Source organism: Hippocampus bargibanti, linkage group LG19, assembly GCF_051943395.1.
Source record: "Hippocampus bargibanti isolate YZ-2025 linkage group LG19, ASM5194339v1, whole genome shotgun sequence".
NCBI lineage: Eukaryota > Metazoa > Chordata > Actinopteri > Syngnathiformes > Syngnathidae > Hippocampus > Hippocampus bargibanti.
The window spans coordinates 13,073,186-13,095,167 of NC_142752.1; the positions used below are offsets into that span (position 1 = coordinate 13,073,186).

Genomic DNA, 21,982 nt, shown 5'->3' on the forward strand with positions numbered 1-21,982 from the left:
TTCAGCCGTTGAGAATTCAAATGGCGTCCAATGAGAGCACGCAGTGACGTCATCACGCAGCTTCCTGTCGTGAACTCAAAATGTTTGAGTAAACGATTGCCATGAGCCAAAAGTATTGATCTACTGCAAATTAAAAACGCAGAACACATTCAAAAACTCAAAACGTTTGAGTTTTTGAAACAAAAAATTGGCTTTTGAGTTGACTGACCTCAATGACTTTAAGTCAGTAGTACTGTTCGGGTTTACAGTGTAGCGAATAAGGGGCTCAGAGCTGATCCATGGTGGAGTCCCATCTCCACCTTGAATTCCTCCATCACACCGACAGCACACCTCACAACTGTCTTACAGTCATGATACATGTCTTGCACCGCTTTTCTGTCACTCCAGACTTCCTCATGCAATACCACAGCTCTTCTCTGGGCACCCTGTCATATGCTTATATAAGAAATAATATGACAACACAAACACATAGAGAGGCATTCCTTCTTCAGCACTTGCTGCACCCTCTTTTGACATGAAGCAGTTCTAGGTGAAAGAGTAGAGGATCAAAGCGTCCTTTTCAGCAGTGGATCAGGGACGTCATGGTGGAATGTGCACATCCACTACAAGCTAAAGGTTGAAAGCAAACATGCAGCTGTAGCATCCATTGACAAAAAGAGATTGTCTTACATCTCCAGTCTCATATAAATCCACAAATCATTATAGGCCTCTTGTTTGGCCTTTGCCACTTTTATTTTAACCGTGCCCTGCAACTCCATGTATTGCTGTCTACTCTCGTCCGTCTTTTCAATGTCCAACTTCTTCTTTGCCAACCCTTTTCTCTGTATACACTCCTGTGCCTCCCCATTCCACCAGCAAGTCTCCTTATCTACCTTTCATCCACTCGATACACCAATTACTTTCCGACCTGTCTCTCGGATTACGTTCAGTGTTGTTTGCCAGTCATCTGGAAGGATCTCTTTCCGACCCAGTGCTTATCTTAACTCCTTCCTAAATGTCATGAAAAACTCTTCCTTCTTTCAACTTCCACCATTTTGTCCTCAGTTCTGCCTTTGGTTATTTTATCGAGTATACATTATTTTCCATTTTCCAATCTGGCTTGATGTACAGCTTCAGCCGTACAACTGTTTGCGGTCTCCATTGTCGTTACACTTCATAATCCACTACACATATTCTGTCACGTTCCGAACGAGGTAAAGAGCGAGCGAAATGAATCGGAACGAAATGAATAGCTGGATCCCCAAAGCAAGCGACAGAGACAGAAGATCCATGTAAATAGTTTAATAAACATCTAAAGGGGCTGGTTCCAAACGTGGACCAGGAGAAACACAAAATAACGATAACCGAAGTGCGAGTAGTGGGGAAAGGGGAAAACCGGCCCGCGTACCACACAAACGGACATTAAAATAGCAAGACCACGAAAGTGCGACAAGCAAAAATCCCGAGTAGTAGAGATTACTAGTTAGGGGGGAGGGCCTCGGACCGGGTACCTACAGAAACGCAGCAAAAGGAATCTGACCTAGTCACTGGCAGTGGCGAGGCAACTTAATACACCGGCAAATGACTACCGAAGTCGTTCTGTATAAATACCCGTGACATAACGAGGTGATTGGCAGCAGGTGGTGCAAGCGGGGAGGCGCGACCCCAGCCCTTGCTGCCAATCCGAATGTGACATATTCAATGGGAGACAGCTCTCGATTCTAGACCAGGGTTGTAATGTAAGGTACTGCTACTCCTCTCCTTACATTACCGTAAGGACCTTACATTGCAGGAGTTTCTGAAAAATTACAAAGAGTCCTTTGGCAACACAAAATTCCAACTTATTTCAAACCGATTAACACGTTAAGGCAAAAATTAGTGCATCCAAAAGATAGGCTACCAAATGAAAAACAAATAATGTAGTTTATTCCATACATTGTAAGAATGAAAATTGTAAAGAGCAGTACATTGGGGAGACCCAACAAATTCTCAAAAAAAGACTTCAATCAACATCGCAGGGATAATACTAGTGGGCCTCAATCGGCAGTACATTTGCACCTAAAAGCTAGCAACCACTCATTTGACGACAATGAGGTTAAAATCTTAGCGAAAGAACATAGATGGTTTGAAAGGGGGGGTAAAAGAAGCGATTCTTATAAAACAACAAAATCCTTCTTTAAACCGGTCTGGTGGGGTGAGGTTCAATTTGGATCGTTCATACAATAGCGGGTTTAGGCAAAACAGGTTAGGCAACATTCGTAATGCTGATGAGGTGATACCGGTGGGAGTGGGGGAAATAGGCCAGTCGTTAGTCAGGAATGTAGGAACAATCAGTGGGGCCACAGGGAGGGGTTCTCTGCTCCCCCCAACCTGAGAGTAGGGACCTATCATAGCTGTGTCCGGCGCCGCCATGCCTGGACATTAGGGATATATAAATAGGGCCGATACGACCAGTCAAACTTTAGTTCGCTGACGAAGCCTCTTGGATAGGAGGCGAAACGTCCGAAACCTTCAAAATTGTACAGATGACGGCTGAAGAAACCTTCTCATCGACACAGGCTGATATTTTTAGTCAAATGCAAAACACCAATTAAAATGACTTAAAGTGTCCCAAAACTACTTCAAAATGACCCCGGATATGGAGAGTTTCAGAATTTCCCGCCCCCTTGTTCGTGACGTCACGCCAGGACATCTTGCCTTGCTCTAGAATCAAAACAATGGCTTCAGATTCGGAGAAGATGCTTTCTTGTTACTCATCCAGTTATGAATATTATTCAATTAGTTCTGAAGAGGAAAGCAAAAATGTTTGCAATCGATTAAAGAATTCCTTCCGTATCAATTCGAGCCATCAGGACGCCAATGTAGCGCCCAGAAAATGCACAAGATGGCGCCCAAGCTCCGTTGTAAATGGGCTGATTTGTCTAGTATCAAATAGTAGTCTTGCTGCAACACACAACGATTCACCATCGCATTATTTATGTTTTTTCCTTCTAATTTTGCCATCAACACAGATCAACACGAAGTTTTCAGACCAAACAAAGTACCTAAAATGCATTGTGTGTCGCTTTCTCGGTCAGGGGCGTTCCAGACGTGACATCACGTCATGCATCGTCATCAACTCGAAAACAAGACTTCCTGAATATTCAGCGTGAGTCTTACAACGTAAAATATAGCTATGTGCGGTGGAATCTTTGTAAAATACGCTCAGTAGAAGTCACTTGAAGTGATTTTACAAATTATGGACACAACTTGTCGGGAGGCGTCAGTTGTCCTTTAAACAAAGATATTATTCATAATAGGTAGGACACAATAAGTAACCATTTTTAAACATTCAATATCTTTAATCGAAACGGCATATTACATTGTTTTAATAACATTGGCGCACCTTAACATTGACATTTTCCACAAAACGTCCTGACGACAGCAGACTCGCAACTCATTTTGAATTTTTATGACAATTCATACACAAAAACATTAATTGTGAGAAGACTTAAAAATAACAGTGTAAGCACATATACTTCGGAAAAAATCCACTTGTAGACAGTTTGGGTTGTGTGGAAGGGAACACATCATTGAGTTATTCACATCTCATGTATTACACCAATTTTACAATTGTTATTACAATCTGAGAAAAAAAAGAATTAACCTATTTTATACATGACAACATTTCCCACAAGTATTTGGAAATACATGTAGATACACATACAGTGGTTCCTCGACATAAAATACATCCAACTAGTTTTTTTTTGCGATAAGAGCCATTATTTTGATCGTCAAATATTTTCGCCAGGTGATGGACGTACACATGTGTGTGTGTGTTTGTATGACTAGTCTTGAGGACCATTAACATTTCATACCATACGTAGCGAGGACATTTTTGGCCGGTCCTCACAAGTGTTTCATTCTGAAGGCTTCTAGAGGGTCTATATATGCACCTGTTAAGTTTCACCAAAATTATTTTTTGGTGTGTATTCTCATTTCACTTGGATACGCACACTTTTTACTCACTGTGTGTGTAGTTAATGAGAGAAAAAAAGTTTATCCCACGAAAAGTAAAACGATATTTTACCCAAATTCACTACAGGGGTGAGGACTTTGAATGTACCTATTCAGAAACCTCAGTCCTCCTAATATTTCAGTTTCAAGTCCACTTTTATTGCTTTGTTTTTGAAGAAATTGAAATGGGAAATGGGGTGACATTTAGTCTTCAAATGTAACACTTCTTATCTGGAGTTATCCGGACCTCACAAAACCTTTGAAACAGGAATGTATGCGTGCGTCTTTGTGTTTGTTGGGCTAACAGCAACTCATACAATAATATATTTTCCTCTTGGAGCCTTTAAGCTACTGTCCTGTAAATGCTAACTTGCAATGCAGAATCCCACAGACCGGCTACAAAACTAGCATCAATGTTGTAGTAGTTGTAACCCTTTCAACAATGGATCTTTGAAAACAAATGGTGCAGCAGGACATGCGGATCAACATTAAAAATACGCATTTTTTATGCTGCACAAAAAGAATGCCGACAAATAATGCAGCTTATCCAGTGTAGCTGTGACCATCTTAGTTTGTTTTATTTACGCTTTGCACTGCCTGCGAGTGGCGACTGCGTGTATATTAAACCATTTAATTAAAGCACCTAAGATTAATCCAGTATGATACAATATTGTGCAGTGATTTTTATTTTTTTTACTTAGAAAAAATATATAGTGTTTTTAGTGGGGCAGGAAAGCATGAACAGCTTTCCCGAACTCAATGGGGAAGTATTTTTGAGACACAGTGATACCTTGGCTTACGAAGTTAATTGGTTCCCAGCCAGAGTGTGTAAGGCAAAAAGTGTGTGTCCCAAAAAATAATTTCCCATAGGAAACCATTAAAATGAGAATAATGCATTCCCAGGTCCCCACAAAACATAATTTTCTTCTTTCTAATTTTTTAAGCCTTAAAACTATGCAAAATATACCTTGTTTTATGTATAATTAATGTGATATGGTATTATAATTAAAGAAATAAACTGTCCTGTATAATAAAGTGGTTTTATTTACCTTTGTGATGGTCGTTGATGGCTTGATGGAATGGAGTGGCCGGTTTCAACAGCATTAAACACTTGATGAGGAACGTAGCTATCTTGAGGAATGATTCCTTGTAGGTGCTTTCTCTGCAATCATTTTATCTAGTTCCTCATAAATTGTGTTCTGTTTAGCTGGGTTGATAGCTTTTTTGCATCAAGTGTACAGATGGCCTGTGCGGGTTATTTGTGGAGCCTGATTGATGGGAATTTTAACCTTGCAGTCTACAATCTGCCTTTGAACTATCAAAGTTGATGCGCTCACTGTTGTCTGCCTGTCTCTTTAATGTTTAAAGCACCTCCTCTCACTGCTGCGTTCTTGACCAATCATGTGGCTTTAACCAACGACTGGGGGCGGGTAATAGAGGACCAAAACAAGCCGCCTGCCATTTTCTTGTTAGGAGAATGGGCTCATTCGCGAACGACACATCACTCATTGTGGCAGCTCCGTGTGTATCTTGAAAAATAGTTCATATGCCAAGGTAAAATTTTCAGAAATTTAACGTTTGTAAACCGAAAAGTCCGTAAGCTAAGGGGTTTGTAAACCGTGGTGTCACTGTACAAGGTGAACACTCAAAATACAAAGGATTTGAATTACAAGTGTGGTGACGGAAAGCAAACGCGTAACTCCAGGTACGACTATAGTATGGCACACAACCACAAAAGATTGTATTCTTACATGGACTCTAAATTACAAAACAATATCCAAAGAGAGACCTGATGATAGACACTGTGTCGTACATTACATTCGACAAGATTTCTTAATGTTTCAGTGATGGGGGCAAGGTTATTTGTGCTCCACAAAGCTGGAAGAGAAACTACTTGTTCAAGTGGGGGCACAGACCACAGAGATAAAGGATGATTTTTTTTTGTTTGTTTTTGCTTTTCAGGTCATAATTTTGCATCGCCTCAGCAAAGAATCCGGGGCCCTTGGAAAGTATCCGTTTGTGCATGGTTTATCAGAAGAAAACCTGGGAAACTCGTAATCCAGAGGGAGATCTATAAGAGAATATGTGTGAAAAGTTATTAAACACGCTGATAGAGATTAGACAGAATAAGAAGTTATCATATTTAAAAGTTTCATGCTGTTATATGCTTTGTCAACATGTGTGAATCAAATAAACAATTGAAGCACAGACAACCTGGGGCCGATGAGGTCAACCGACCCAGCAAGTTAAACTGTCATCTTCTTGGAGATCTGGCCTTGAACAGAATTTAGGACTTGGGAAACTCCTTTATCACCTAAGCAATTTACGACTTAAAACTCCTTCACAGGAGGAGCTCATTAGCCAGGTTACAAATTTATCAGTTCATGGAAGAGACAATATTTTATTGCTTACAGTTGTTCGCGCTCAGAACGTTCCAGGGGCGTGGTATTCTAAACAAGAAAACTACTGGCAAACTTAACCTCTGGTGTGGCTTCTCTTCTTTTTTCTTTGGAGACTCCTCATCATTTTTGCTGATTAAAAACCTCTATATTGACACCTGTTGCTTTCTGACTTGTAAGGTCTTACGAAGCGGAGGCATCACATTATCGTTCATCATGTTGATGATTATATCATAGCCAGTCTTTTCTGGATGGAACTGTTCGGTAAAAGCCTGCACATCATTCCACTTTGCCAACATTGCCTTCTCCTCCTCGCCCTCAGATGTTCTCGAACCATCCGTTACTGGCTTTAAAATCCTCAATAAGCGCCAAACTTCCAGGTTGGCGCATGGCGATATCGGCGTGACTTATCCGTGCGTTCTCGCATAAAATAGCTTTACTCACGCTGTCGCCGGATAGGTGCTTTTCGTTAATCCAAATTAACAGAAGATTTTCAACTTCTTCGATTGCCCGAGACTGTCACTTTAAGAGCATGGAAACACCTTTTGCAACAGATGCACCTTTGATTGCTTTACTGTTCCGGAGAATGGTAGCAATGGTTGACTTAGCATAGCCGTGCTCGGCCCCTAAATCACACAAACGCACACCTCGTTTGTGTTTTTCAATTATCTCCTTCTTCTCAGCGACTTTGTGTCTTCTTGGGCTGAACACGAGCCTGTGGTGGTTTTTTTTCGGTCCCATCATAGTAAAATTATCAGCAAAAAGCTCCAAGTAGGCGATCAACGTGTGCATTCAATGAGAGTGGGTGTGGAAAGTAGCGCCGGCTGGAGCGGTGTTCGGTCGTGTGCTTCCGCCGAAGATCACTCCGCCAGATCCGAAGGTCGTGTGCTTGATGGACCAGCCGTGGTGGGTGTGTGTAATATGAAAATAGTGCTTATTATAAGTTTTAATTTTCATACATTTGACATTTGTAAGATGAAAAGTTCGTAATATAAGGCGTTCGTAAGTTGAGGTCTCACTGTACTCTCAATAAATAGCATGGCAGAGGGCTGCAGAATTCAGGCGTCTGTCATGAATGGCTATGTCTACTGCCGGCAGTAAAGACAATCTTTCTGGGTCCAAGCCTTCGTCCACAGTGTCCGATCGAACATCTCTGACACACGCTCAGGATAGCTACAGCTTTAAAGCCTTATTAGCGTACTTTCACGACCAAAGAGCGCAACGTGTGAAAAGGCTCTCTGTGGTGGCATCAGCCATCCACTATGGCATTGTCTGCTGGTCAGGCAGCATCACCACCCGGGACAGAAAAAGACTGGAGCGCTTTGTCAAGCGGGCCAGTTCTGTCGTGGGCTGCTCGCTGGACTCTCTAGAGGAGGTGGGCAACAGACGGACGCTAGCTAAACTAAAAGCTATGACGGACAGCCCCTCCCACCCCCTCCTGCCCATCCTGACAGCTCTGGGTAGCTCCTTTAGCCAGAGACTATTACACCCGCGCTGCAAGAAGGAGAGGTACCGCCGCTCGTTCCTACCGACTGCTGTCAGGCTTCACAATTCCCAATGATCACATGTGAAAAAAAACAAAAAAAACTGGACACGTGTAAATATGGGTTGTTGCAATATATCTAAATGCATCTCTTGATTCTGCACTATGTACAGTCTTGTTTATAGAACGGTTTTTGCACATCTACATTTGCACAGTATACAGTTGACATTTTTATTTTGTTATGCTTAGAATATCTTGTTTTCTATCCTTTCACTCCCACCCCAACCCCATCCTTCTTCAATTGCTGCTGTGGACTGCAAATTTCCCCATTGCGGGACGAATAAAGGTATTCTGATTCTGATTCTGATTCTGAAGGCGCAGTCTGATTTATGTGTGCCATTTCTGTATTTAACACACACATTGTGCGCACCAGATGAAAGGACGCAAGTTTTATATACCGGTACATATCCTCTCCTGCCATACGGGCCTCCGCCTTACCACAACATACAGGTGTATTTAAAAAACAGATTGGGTGCTTTATTTATTAATGACAAAGTAAGAGTAACAGTTGCGCTAAATCCAACATGGCAGGTTCGCTTTCCTCACTGTCAGTTACTTTTTGTGCCGTGCGGCTAATCGGAAATAATGCCGGCTTTTCCGAAAGCTCGAACCACCGTGCCAGCAGACACGTTAGCCCAAGCATCCACAATCCATTTGCAAACTGTGGCGTAACTCGCCCGGCGCTGCCTACCACTCTTTGTGAAGCTGTGGTCTCCTTCGGTCATCCATCGCTCCCACGCCGCTCGCAGCCTCACTTTGAACGGCCGGTTCACACCGATGTCCAACAGTTGGAGTTCCTTGGTCAACCCACCCGGAATCACAGCAAGCGTAGCGTTCATCCGCTTCACTTTCTGCTTCACATTGTCTGTGAGATGCGCTCGCATAGAGTCACAAATCAGAAGTGACGTGATGTGTGGAAAAAACCTCCCGGTCTCCTTACATACACCTGCCTCAGCCACTCCATCATATCCTCGTCCATCCAGCCCTTTTCGTTTGCCTTAATAATGACGCCTGCTGGAAATGTCTCTTTAGGCAAAGTCTTTCTTTTAAAAATCACCATCGGCGGCAGTTTCTCTCCGTTCGCATGGCAGCCAAGCACAACAGTAAACGAAGCCTTTTCGTACCCCGTTGTGCGTATCGCTACCGTGCTGGTTCCCTTCTTCTCCACCGTGGGACTCACCGGGATGTTGAAAGTTAGCGGTACCTCGTCCATGTTGGTGATGTGGCTCGGCTGGATGCGCTTGTCGGCGATGTGCTTCTCGCAGTAGGACCGGAAGTTCGCCAACTTTTCTGAATAATGCGCCGGCTGTTGCTGCGTAACCGTAGTTCTGGTCCAGATGGAAAAATAGCACCGTTTCATAAAACGCCAGCACCAAGACGGACCTCCTCGGAAATGTTCAATTTTCATTTCCTCCGCTAGCGTTACTGCTCTGAGTCGGATGGTGACAGTCAAAACGCTCCTTCTGCTCGCTCTCAGCTGAGTCTTCTTCACCTGTCGGAGTTCGTTCTCCAGCTTCCTCCACTTGCGAACCATCGACTTGTTAACTTTATATTCTCTCTCGGCGGCTCGATTCCCATGCTCCTCGGCGTAGCTGATAGCCTTCAGTTTAAACTGAGCTTCATAACCATGTCTCTTTGCCATTTTCAGGGTTGTTCGAACAGCAATGTTCTGCATAAAACACATACGTACCTGTTTTTTTATACACAACCCACGCCCACTCACCCCCCTCATGTACTCTACCACGTCCTCATGGTGGTCTCTAATAAATCCGCACATTCGGCGCACTGCATTACATTGCGCACTGCACATTCTGAAAAAAATCTGAGACATTTATATGCGCCTTATGGTCGTGAAAATACGGTACTTTCAAAACTAAGAGTAAATATTTAATAGGAACAACAGTGAATCACACCTGTTGACACAGCAAGGAGTGAACTCCTTCAAATGTTTATAAATGTGATTACAAACCAAGGGCCTGTTTTACAAAGGTAGAGCTGAGTAAAAAGATCATGAGGAAACAAGCAGCTCACATGCAGTTTCTGTCACTTCTTGTATATTTTTTTAAGAACCAAGATGGCAATAACTGCGTTCGCAGAGGCTTTCCAGAAGCTTAATTATAATTAGCATACAGTGTTAAATTTTGATCGATAAGAATTAGCTTGAATTATTGTTTGCCCTGTGGGAAAGCACTTGTTCGAACTTAATGGACACACTGCTCAGAATTTTTCAAATATGAAAGTCTGGTAGCTTGACATTGATTCCATCTTATTTATTTATAAAATTTGTGCTGGCCCAATCATGTCTGAGAATTTTTGGGTTACGTTGTCGCTATGAATGCATGTAATGTAGAATCCTGGTGAAGTGAGAGTGTGTTCTCCAAAATGCTTTTTTTGTTTTTAAAAAAAAAAAGAATGTTAATACAGTGATACCTTGGCTTACGAACCTAATTGGTTCCCAGAGAGAGTGTGTAAGGCTAAAAGTGTGTATCCCAAAAAATTAATTTCCCCTAAGAAACCATAAAAATGAGAATAATCCGTTCCCAGGTCTCTGTAAAACATAATTGTCTACTTTCTAATTTTCTAAGCCTTAAAACTACACAAAATATACCTTATTTTACGTATAATAAACTTGCTTTGGTATTTTAATTAAAGAAATAAACTGTACAGTATAATAAAGTGGTTTGATTGACCTTTGTGATGGTCGTTGATGGCTTGATGGAATGCAGTATCAGTATTAAACACTTGATGAGGAACGTAACCTTCTTCTTTCACCATCTTGAGGAATGATCCCTTGTAGGTGCTTTCTCTGTGGTAATTGTACCTAGTTCCTTATCAATTGTCTTCTGTTTAGCTGGGTTGATAGCTTTTTGCATCAAGTGTACAGATGGCTTGTGTGGGTTATTTGTGGAGCCTGATTGATGGGAATTTTAACATTGCAGTCTACACTCTGCCTTTGAACTATCAAAGTTGACACTCTCACTGTTGTCTGCCTGTCTCTTTAATGTTTAAAGCACCTCCCCTCACTGCTGAGTTCTTAACCAATCACGTGGCTTTAACCGAAGACTGGGGGCGGGGAGTAGATGACTAACACAAACCGGCTGCCATTTTGTTGTTAGAAGAACGGGCTCGTTCGCGAACGACACATCACTCATTGTGGCAGCTCCGTGTGTATCCCGAAAAGGGGTTCGTAAAGGCCAAGGGGTTCGTAAACCGAGGTATCACTGTGTTAGTTATGACTTAACACAAATGTACACTGTTTAAGAATGAAAGCAGATCTAAAACAAATACTAGATAATGAACAAAGTGGTTATACCGTGAACAAAATTAACCTAAAATGTTGCCAACGGCTACGTTATAAAGATCGATGCTAATATTTGCAGCCATCATTCTTGGTGAGACTTACTTGCTATGTGCTCAACACTAGGAATGGCCATGGTGCTGTATTTGTGAATGCAGTGACAGCACCAGGTCAATTTCTGGATCTCCTCGTCTTCTCTAGGACTTTTATGTACATCAACAAAGTAGGAACCCCACTGGTTAGACATCGTGGAAGGTGACTTCATGCTATCCTGTTGAGACAACATGCAAACCAAAACACATTTCAGAATTCATTTAGACATTTACGCATTTACAGACTAAATGAAAAGGCCCCAAAATTTGGAGCAGGCATTCCCTGTCCAAACAAGTTGCACTTCCGGCCTACAGCTGCACATGTGTTGGTCGTTTTAATCAGTGGCAGTTGAGTGAATGCTGTCGCGTGTGGCTGCCGCTGCTCACACACAGAAAAAATATCCTGTGACTGTAAAGTGTCTGAGAGTTTTGAAAGGCGCTTATAATACAGTGAGACCTCAACTTACGAACGCCTTATAATACGAACTTTTCATCATACGAACGTCAAATTTATGAATATTAAGCCTCATAATAAGAACTATTTTCATATTACACACTTTGGTGGAAGTGTGTATACATAAATACATAATCTTCTGTACGGACGGCTGAAGAAACCTTCTCATAAATACATAATCTTCTGCGGAAGAACACGAAAGCACACGACCTTCGGATCTGGCGGAGTGATCTTCGGCAACCGAACAGCGCTCCAGCCGACGCTACTTTGCACAGCCACTCTCATTGAATGCACACGTCCATGGCCTCTTTGCAGTTTTTTGCTTATACTTTTATGATTATGGCACCGAAAAAAACCCACCACAGGCTCGTTTTCAGCCCAAGAAGAAACACAATAAAATCACTGTCGCTGAGAAGAAGGAGATAATTGAAAAACACGAACGACGTGTGCGTTTGTGTGATTTAGCGACAGAGCGCGGCTATGCTAAGTCCACCATCGCTACCATCCTTCGCAACAAAGAAGCTATCAAAGGTGCGTCTGTTGCAAAAGGTGTTTCCATGCTCTCAAAGCGACGGTCTCGGGCAATCGAAGAAGTTGAAAAACTTCTGTTAATTTGGATTCACGAAAAGCAGCTATCCGGTGACAGCGTGAGTAAAGCTATTTTATGCGAGAAAGCACAGCTAATTCACGCCGATATCGCCATGCGCCAACCTGGAAGTTCGGCGCTTATTCAGGATTTTAAAGCCCGTATCGGATGGTTCGAGAACATCTGAGGGTGAGGAGGAGAAGGCAATGTTGGCAAAGTGGAATGATGTGCAGGCTTTTACCGAACAGTTCCATCCAGAAAAGACTGGCTATGACAATCATCAACATGATGAACGATAATGTGATGCCTCAGCCTCGTAACACCTTACAAGTCAGAAAGCAACAGGTGTCAATTAAGAGGTTTTTAATCAGCAAAAAGGATGAGGAGTCTCCAAAGAAGCAAAGAGAAGCCACACCAGAGGTTAAGTTACCAACAGTCCTTCTGTGACTCTCCTTCCATAAGCCATCAATGACCATCAAAAAGGTAAATACAGCTTTATTTTACAGCACAGTTTATTTCTTTAATTACAGTCCTCATGTAATGTGCCTCTCTTTCCAAACAGCAGGTCCCTTTGACCTTCGACCTCCAACGCCATTCCATCAAGTCATCAATGACCATCACAAATGTAAATAAAGTGACTTTATGACAATGCAGTGTATTTCTTTAATTACAATACAATAGCACATTTATTATGCATAGGATAAGGTAGGTTGTGTGTAGTTTTAAGGCTTATTTAGTTGAAAAGTATATTTTATGGAAACCCGGGAACGGATTATTCCCATTTTAATGGTTTCCCATGGGATTTTTTTTTTCGAGATACACACTTTTCACCTTACACACTCTGACTGGGAACCAATCAAGTTCGTAAGTTGAGGTCTCACTGTATATGAATGAAATGTATTATTATTATTACTATTACTATTACAGTAAAGTCTTGTTATATCGATATCGTTTATATTGATAATACTGCTTACTACGACACTATTTTCATTTCCCGTGCACATTTCTAGTCTTTTTATGTATAATTAGTTCCGTTTAGTACGATTCAAGGTTTTTACTAAAATCCGGTTACTACGGTGCTCTTCTTCATCTCCCGCCGGCCATTTTGCTATGTTTATATCGATACAAAAGATATTTAAGATGAATAGATATTTGCTTAGGGGTTTCTATACGGTACCACCATTATCGAAATCTGTATCGGTCGCGCCATTGGTCGACTTGGTCACATGACCAGCTCCCGTGTAGAAGAGCCATTTTCATTTTCAGACGCGAGCTCGTGTGTCGCAGACGAGATTGAAGTGTTTGTGTTAAAAGGTAAAAATGGGAAGCAGAAGAAGATTGATGACTTTTTTAAATTGCATACATAATACAGTAAGATGTAAGCGTTGCAGTTTCCCTGTTGTGTTATGTACATGCCCACTGTACTGTATATGAATGCAATCGTTTTTTGCAACAATATTTCTTATTTTGTCTGCTGAAGCGTGATGATTTTGAAAATTACTGTACATTCCATACTGTGTATTAAAGGACAACCGATGTCACTTTTTATTCAAATGCAAAACACCAATAAAAATGCTCGTGACATCACGCCAAGACGTCTTGCATTGCTTGTGAATCCAAACAATGGCTTCAGATTCGGATAATATACTTTCTTGTTACACATCCAGTTATGAATATGATTCAAATAGTTCTGAAGAGGAAAACATACATGTTTGCACTCGATTAAATAATTATATGTGCTATTTTGAGGCAACATTGGGGGAACATCTCTCACCCCCCAAAAAAAGGCAGAAATGGCGAGCTCATGGCCAGCTCCGTTTCTTATATGGCACTTGGATGCCCTCTCTTGGCGGCTTTTGTTAATGCAGTTCGGCGCAGAACGGATATATCGACAGTACGGTTTGTGATGTCACGAGAGGCTGTGTCCTGGAGGGCAAATACATCCTCCTAAGATGGCTCCACCCAGAGAGAGTCTTGGCCCCATCTGGTGGAAGGCAGCAATTCAAACCACACACCTGCGGCTGATCAGGGCTTGATTGGCATGCAAGGCTCTTAAGGCAGAGAGCCTCTGAGTGTGGAGCTTGGGGGAAGACAAGCTTGATTGCTGTGCTCTGTGGAGAAGCTGATTGCTGCATGAAACTCATCGCCAGTTGCGACCATACGACAGACACTGGATTTGGACTCTTGCTAAATCAAGAGGGGTGAGGCCTAGAACCACATGGAAAAGAACTCTGTCTTCAGTTTCACCTTAGAAGGGACTTTATCTTGATTTAAGTATTGGAAGAGACACTATTCAAACCTTTGTTGCTTGTGAATTCCCCTTGAAACCCTTTATTAAAACCTTTGTTTGTATTCAAACCTGTCGCCCATTGCACTCCTTGTCCTGTCCCGATGAGAGCGAGCCTCTCATGATATCACAGGTTATATCGACATTTTTTCTAACTCCCGAGAATATAGATATAACGAGACTTTACTGTATTATTATTATTATGATTAAAAGGGGGCGGCCTGGTAGTCGAGTGGTTAGCACACCGGCTTCACAGTGCAGAGGTCGCTGGTTCGCGTCCCAGTCCGGCCTCCCTGTGTGGAGTTTGCATGTTCTCCCCGGACCCGCGTGGGTTTACTCCGGGTCCTCCGGTTTCCTCCCACACTCCAAAAACATGCATGGCAGGCAGATTGACCACTCCAAATTGTCCCTAGGTGTGAGTGTGAGAGTGACTGTTGTATGTCTTTGTGTGCCCTGCGATTGGCTGGCAACCAATTCAGGGTGTCCCTCGCCTCGTGCCCGAAGACAGCTGAGATAGGCTCCAGCAACCCCCGCGACCCTAATGAGGAATAAGCGGTACGGAAAATGAGATGAGATGAGATGAGAGATGATTAAAAGGACTACCGGCACGATCACTCATTGTTTGCTTCTGTCATGTTTTGCTCGTGTTTGTCCCCACTGTAGCTGATGTTTTACCCATGGTCTCATTCATGTTTCGTTGTCCTTGGTCATGTTCTCGCTCATGTTCATGGTCATGCTAGTTTTTAGCGTCAGTCACGGTTGTTGTTTGTCACTTTGCTTTGGAGTACAGTGATGCCTTGGCTTACCTTATTTTATGCACAATAAATGTGCTATGGTATTATAATTAAAGAAATAAACAGTACGGTATAATAAAGTCGTTTTATTGACCTTTGTGATGTTCGTTGATGGCTTGATGGAATGGAGTGGCTGGTTTCATCAGCATTAAACACTTGAAGAGGAACATAGCCTTCTTTCACCATCTTGAGGAATGATCCCTTGTTGTTCCTCATCAATTGTGTTCAGTTTCGCTGGGTGGATAGCTTTTTGCATTAAGTGTACAGATGGGTTGTGCGGGTTATTTGTGGAGCTTGATTGATGGGAATTTTAACCTCACAGTTTACACTTTGCCTTAGAACTATCAAAGTTGAAACAAGTCCAAATATCAATTTTCTATCCATTTTATCACTCTCTTTTTGTCGTCTGCCTGTCTTTTTAACGTTTAAACCACCTCCCCTCACTGCTGTGTTCTTGACCAATCACGTGGCTTGAACCGAAGACTGGGGCCGGGAAATAGATAAATAAAATGTCGGCTGCCATTTTCTTTTTTTGGGGAATGGCTTCACTCTCCTTCCTCTGTCTGTAAATCCCCCCCTCTGCCCCCACTGCTGCGTTCTTCACCAATCACATGCAGCTTTAAGACTGGGGCGGGGAATAGTGGAACAAAACAAGCCAGCTGCCATTTTCTTTTAGGAGAACGAGCTCGTTCGCGAACGACACATCACTAATTGTGGCAGTTCCGTGTGTATTTCAAAAAATAGTTCGTATGGCAAGGTAAAATTTTCATAAATTTAACATTCATAAACTGAAAATGTCATAAGCCAAGCGGTTCGTAAACCAACGTATCGCTGCATTTGCTTTCGTCATGTCAGAGCTCTGGATTTATTCACTTACTTTGTTTAAAATACAATTCCTCAAGTACACCCTGCTCTTTTTTCCGACCTGCTTCTTGGGGGTCCACCATCACCATCTTGCACAGGTGACAATCCCCCCCGAGTTTACATTTAAATAACTTGGTGATGTTAAATAACTTGGTGATAAATAACCAGTGATGTGAAAATGCAAATTCGTATTTTGGACAATAAAGCACATAAATAAATGTGCTCCCATTGCAGAAAGGGTTGACCAAAAATTATACTCAACCACTAAACAGTTTTAAAGGGCTCTACAGTACAGTGATACCTCGGTTTACGTACCCCTTGGCTTACGAACTTTTCGGTTAACAAACGTTACATTTAAGAACATTTTACCTTAGCATACAAACTATTTTTTGGGATACATATGGAAAGAAAATGACAGCCGCCTTGTTTTGGTCCTCTATTCCCCGCCCTCAGTCATCGGTTAAAGCCACGTGATTGGTCAAGAACGCAGCAGTGAGGGGTGGGGGGTTTACTGACTGAGAGAGTGAAGCCATTCTCCAAAAAAGAAAATGGCAGCCGACATTTTATTTATCTATTCCCCGGCCCCAGTCTTCGGTTAAAGCCACGTGATTGGTCAAGAACGCAGCAGTGAGAGGAGGTGGTTTAAACATGAAAGAGACAGGCAGACGACAAAGAGTGACAAAATGGATAGAAAACAGTGACATTTGGACTCGTTTAAACTTTGATAGTTCAAAGGCAGAGTGTAGACTGCAAGGTTAAAATCCCCATCAATCAGGCTCCACAAATAACCCGCACAAGCCATCTGTACACTTAATGCAAAAAGCTATCAACCCAGCTAAACAGTCAAGAGTTTAATGCTGATGAAACCGGCCACTCCATTCCATCAAGCCATCAACGACGATCACAAAGGTAAATAAAACGACTTTATTATATAGTACAGTTTATTTCTTTATAATACCATAGCACATTTATTATACATAAAATAAGGTATATTTTTTTGGAGTTTTAAGGCTTAGAAATTCTGATTTTAATGGTTTCCTATGGGAAATTAATTTTTGGGATACACACTTTTCGCCTTGTGCACTCTGTCTGGGAACCAATTAAGTTCGTAAGCCAAGGTATCACTGTATATCACTGTATTCAAGGTGTGTGTGATATGGACACAATTGGTTCAAATCACTACAATATAATCCGATTTACCCATTTAATTAACAAAGCATGCAGAGAGAGAGAGAGAGAGAGAGAGAGAGAGAGAGAGAGAGAGAGAGAGAGAGAGAGAGAGAGAGAGAGAGAGAGAGAGAGAGAGAGAGAGAGAGAGAGAGAGAGAGAGAGAGAGAGAGAGAGAGAGAGAGAGAGAGAGAGAGAGAGAGGCGAGGGCGGGTGGGAGTGAGAGTAAGTGGTAACTAATTTATGAACTGACTAATTTACTTGTCATGCATGTGTAGCTGGTAAGGATCATTCGGACCACCAACCAAAAACCACCCACTGTGAAAAAACCCACAGAATTGCTGGACTCTGACCAATCAGCTGACTTCCTGCAACTCTGTTCAAACCAACAAGCTGCCACCACTAAAAAAGCCAGACCACAAAGAAAATGGTGGGTTTGCTTGCGGCACAGTAACAAAGTAGAAAGTAGTGGTGTGAAACAAGATTTTGTTTCTTTAACCCTCCATCCCACTGCCACAAACACGCACGCAAACACACACACACACACACACACACACACACACACACACACACACACACACACACACACACACACACACACACACACACACACACACACACACACACACACACATTCCTGTTTCATTAGTTTTGTGAGGTCCGGATAACTCCAGATAAGGAGTGAGGACCACAGTTGCCTTATAAGTTTAGAGAACTAGTGTTACATTTGAACACTAAATGTCACCCCATTTCCCACTTAAAATTCTTTAAAAACAAATAAATACAAAGTGGACTTGAAACTGAAATAACAGCAGGAGTGAGGTTTCTGAATGGGTACATTCAAAGTTCTCACCCCAGTGGTGAATTTGGTTAAAATAGCGTTTGACTTTTTGTGGTATGAACTTTTTCCTCTCATTAACCACGCGCACACACACACATAAAAACACACAGTGAGTAAAAAGGGTGTGTATCCAAGTGAAATGAAAATACACAAAAAACATTTAGGGTGAATTTGTGAGGACCTTTCTGAAACTTTAACACAGGGGTGCTCACACTTTTTCAGCATACGAGCTACTTACAAAAACTACCAAGTCAAAATGATCTACCCACAACAAAAATGCAAAACATAATTATTTTCAAATGTTTTAAGGATTCTTTGTATGTACAATGTATGTTGATGTACCTTGCATAACTGAATAAGCCAATATTGCACAACACACGTAATAACTACATATACATAACATAATAAATATTAACATTTTTTGGTAATTACCTGAGTTTACTTTGATGACTTGCACTGAATTGAATCAGCCAGGGATGCATAGTAGCTGCTGACAGCCAGCCTCAAGCACATTTCCAAATGTTCATCATTCATGGTGGAACGGTATTTGGACTTAATGATCTTCATGTAGGAAAAGGCTGACTCACATAAATAAGTGGAGCCGAATAATGCAGTCATTTCCTCAAGTTGGGGTACTTTTCCTGTGTGAGTAAGTTCCAGAACTGTCCAAGTCTCTGAACAAGGAGTCAGCTGCTTCAACGAATGCTTATTTTACCATCTCTCCGTCTTGGAAGGACTTATTGTTTTTAACGATGGCGTGACTCACCCGGAAAGATGCTTCGGTGGCGACTTTCGCTTTTGAAGTATGTTGAGTGAAAAATGACTGCTGTCCGGACCACTGGGATTTTAGTTCGTCCACCGTTCTCTTTCTCAGCTGGCTTTTCAGCGTGAAGTCAATGTCGTATTTTCCATGAACAGTCCGAAAATGGCTCTCCACATTTTCTCATTCCGTATGAAAGTAATATGTTTTGCCCCCTCACTTGCTCCCGCTTTCTCACTAATTTTGATCACCATATGTTTTAGCAAGGGCTTAAAATCGGAGGTATTTCGCTGACTAGCTTGTAAATTTTGCTGCGTTTAGCGCCGTTGTTTACGAATGCACGGCGACCTAAAGGTAAAAATTCTATTCTGAATGGTTGCCCTGTATGTCAATCAAGTGACTGGACGTTTGATAAGCTGACAAATGTTTTTTTTACTGTGATGCTGCGATCGACCAGTACTACCTCCGCGATCGACGTAATGAGCACCCCTGCTTTAACAGATGCATATATAGACCCTCTAGAAGCCTTTAGAATGAAAAACTTGTGCGGACCGGCCAAAAGGTCCTCAATCGTCAAAAATATACTCACTATGTACCGTATAAAATGTTAGTGGTCAAGACTAGTCATCACACACACACACACACACACACACACACACACACACACACACACACACACACACACACACACACACATTGTTTGTATGCACGTGCAAATTGTAGAGTAGCGGACATGCAAACATACGTAACTTTTTGCCGATAACTTTTTGCTAAATTTAAATGCTGACTGGTAAAAATAAAAATAAAACAGCCAATTTTTTCCTGAAGGTCTTGACTTTCTTTTGGTCGAACCCGTGCTGTATGGCCTCCACCAGACCACTCCCAAATAAACTTAAAATGCAAACTGAAAGGACAACCGACACCATTTTTTTGTTTCCTAACTGACATCAGAAATACGTTTTATAACATCTAAAATACCCAAAACACGCAGGCTGATATTTTTAGTCAAATGCAAAACATCAATAAAAATGATTTAAAGTGTCCCAAAACTACATCAAAATGACCCCGGAAATGGAGTTTCAGAAGGTCCCGCCGCCTTGTTTGTGACGTCACGCCAAGACGTCTTGCCTTGCTCAAGAATCAAAACAATGGCTTCAGATTCGGAGAAGATGCTTTCCTGTTACTCATCCAGTTCTAAATATGATTCAAAAAGTTCTGAAGAGGAAAGCATAAATGTTTGCAATCGATTAAAGAAGTACAGTGAGACCTCAACTTACAAAGACCTTATCTGACAAACTTTTTCGTCTTAAGAACGTCATATTTATTAAATTAAACCTTATAATAAGCACTATTTTTATAATACACACCCACCAAGGCTGACGGAGTGATCTTCGGCGGAAGCACAAGACCGAACAGCGCTCCAGCCGGCGCTACTTTGCACACCCCCTCTCATTGAATGCACACATCGATCGCCTACTTGGAGCTTTTTGCTGATAATTTTACTATGATGGGACCGAAAAAACCCACCACAGGGTCGTGTTCAGCCCAAGAAGACACAAAGTCGCTGAAAAGAAGGAGTTTGTGTGATTTAGTGGCCGCGCACGGCTATGCTAAGTCAACCATTGCTCCCATTCTCCGAAACAGAGAAGCCATCAAAGGTGCGTCTGTTGCAAAAGGTGTTTCCGTGCTCTCAAAGCGACATCTCGGGCAAATGAAGAAGTTGAAAAACTTCTGTTAATTTGGATTAAGGAAAAGCAGCTATCCGGCGACAGTGTGAGTAAAGCTATTTTATGCGAGAAAGCACGGCTAATTCACGCCGATATCGCCATGCGCCAACCTGGAAGTTCGGCGCTTATTCAGGATTTTAAAGCCCGTAACGGATGGTTCGAGAACATCTGAGGGTGAGGAGGAGAAGGCAATGTTGGCAAAGTGGAATGATGTGCAGGCTTTTACCGAACAGTTCCATCCAGAAAAGACTGGCTATGACAATCATCAACATGATGAACGATAATGTGATGCCTCAGCTTCGTAAGACCTTACAAGTCAGAAAGCAACAGGTGTCAATTAAGAGGTTTTTAATCAGCAAAAATGATGAGGAGTCTCCAAAGAAAAAAGAAGAGAAGCCACACCAGAGGTTAAGTTACCAACAGTCCTTATGGAAGGTGACTGTCCTTCCAGAAGCCATCAACGACCATCAAAAAGGTAAATAAAACTTTATTTTTCAGCACAGTTTATTTCTTTAATTACAGTCCTCATGTAATGTGCCTCCCTTTGTGACTTTATGATACAATGCAGTGTATTTCTTTCATTATAATACAATAGCACATTTATTATACATAGAATAAGGTATGTTGTGTGTAGGTTTAAGGCTTATTTAGTTAAAAACTATATTTTATGGAAACCTGGGAACGGATTATTCCCATTTTAATGGTTTCCTATGGGATTTTTTTTTAGATACACACTTTTCGCATTACACACAGTTGAGGTCTCACTGTACTTGCGTATCAATTCGAGCCGTAAGGACTCCAATGTAGCGTCCCAGAAAATGCACAAGATGCTTAGAATATCTTGTTTTCTATCCTTTCACTCCCACCCCAACCCCATCCCTCTTCAATTGCTGCTGTGGACTGCAAATTTCCCCATTGCGGGACGAATAAAGGTATTCTGATTCTGATTCTGATTCTGATTCTGAAGTTGGCGCCCAAGCTCCATGGGCTGATTTGTCTGCTGGGAATTTGTGTCAACTAGTATCAAATAGTCGTCTTGGAACAACACACAATGAATCACCATGGCGTGATTTATGTGTTTTCCTTCTAATTTCGCCATCAACACGATGTTTTCAGACCTAACAAAGTACCCAAAATGCATTGTGTGTCGCTTTCTCGGTCAGGGACATTCCTGACGTTACGTCAGGAATCATCA

General features: G+C 41.9%; 1 protein-coding gene across 2 annotated transcripts in view; it reads right to left on the reverse strand.

Moving 5' to 3' along the window:
* Positions 1–2,780: 2,780 nt before the first annotated feature.
* The window catches only part of nt5dc1 (5'-nucleotidase domain containing 1), a 68,496-nt gene continuing 49,294 nt past the window's right edge, over positions 2,781–21,982 (reverse strand). For both annotated transcript variants that reach the window (XM_089021538.1, XM_089021539.1), the window contains 2 exons: positions 11,321–11,486; positions 2,781–6,046 (listed from right to left, as the gene is read on the reverse strand). In XM_089021538.1, the coding sequence (XP_088877664.1) occupies positions 5,934–6,046; positions 11,321–11,486 (279 nt within the window). In that variant the 3' untranslated portion in view covers positions 2,781–5,933. The remainder of the gene's footprint in view (positions 6,047–11,320; positions 11,487–21,982) is intronic.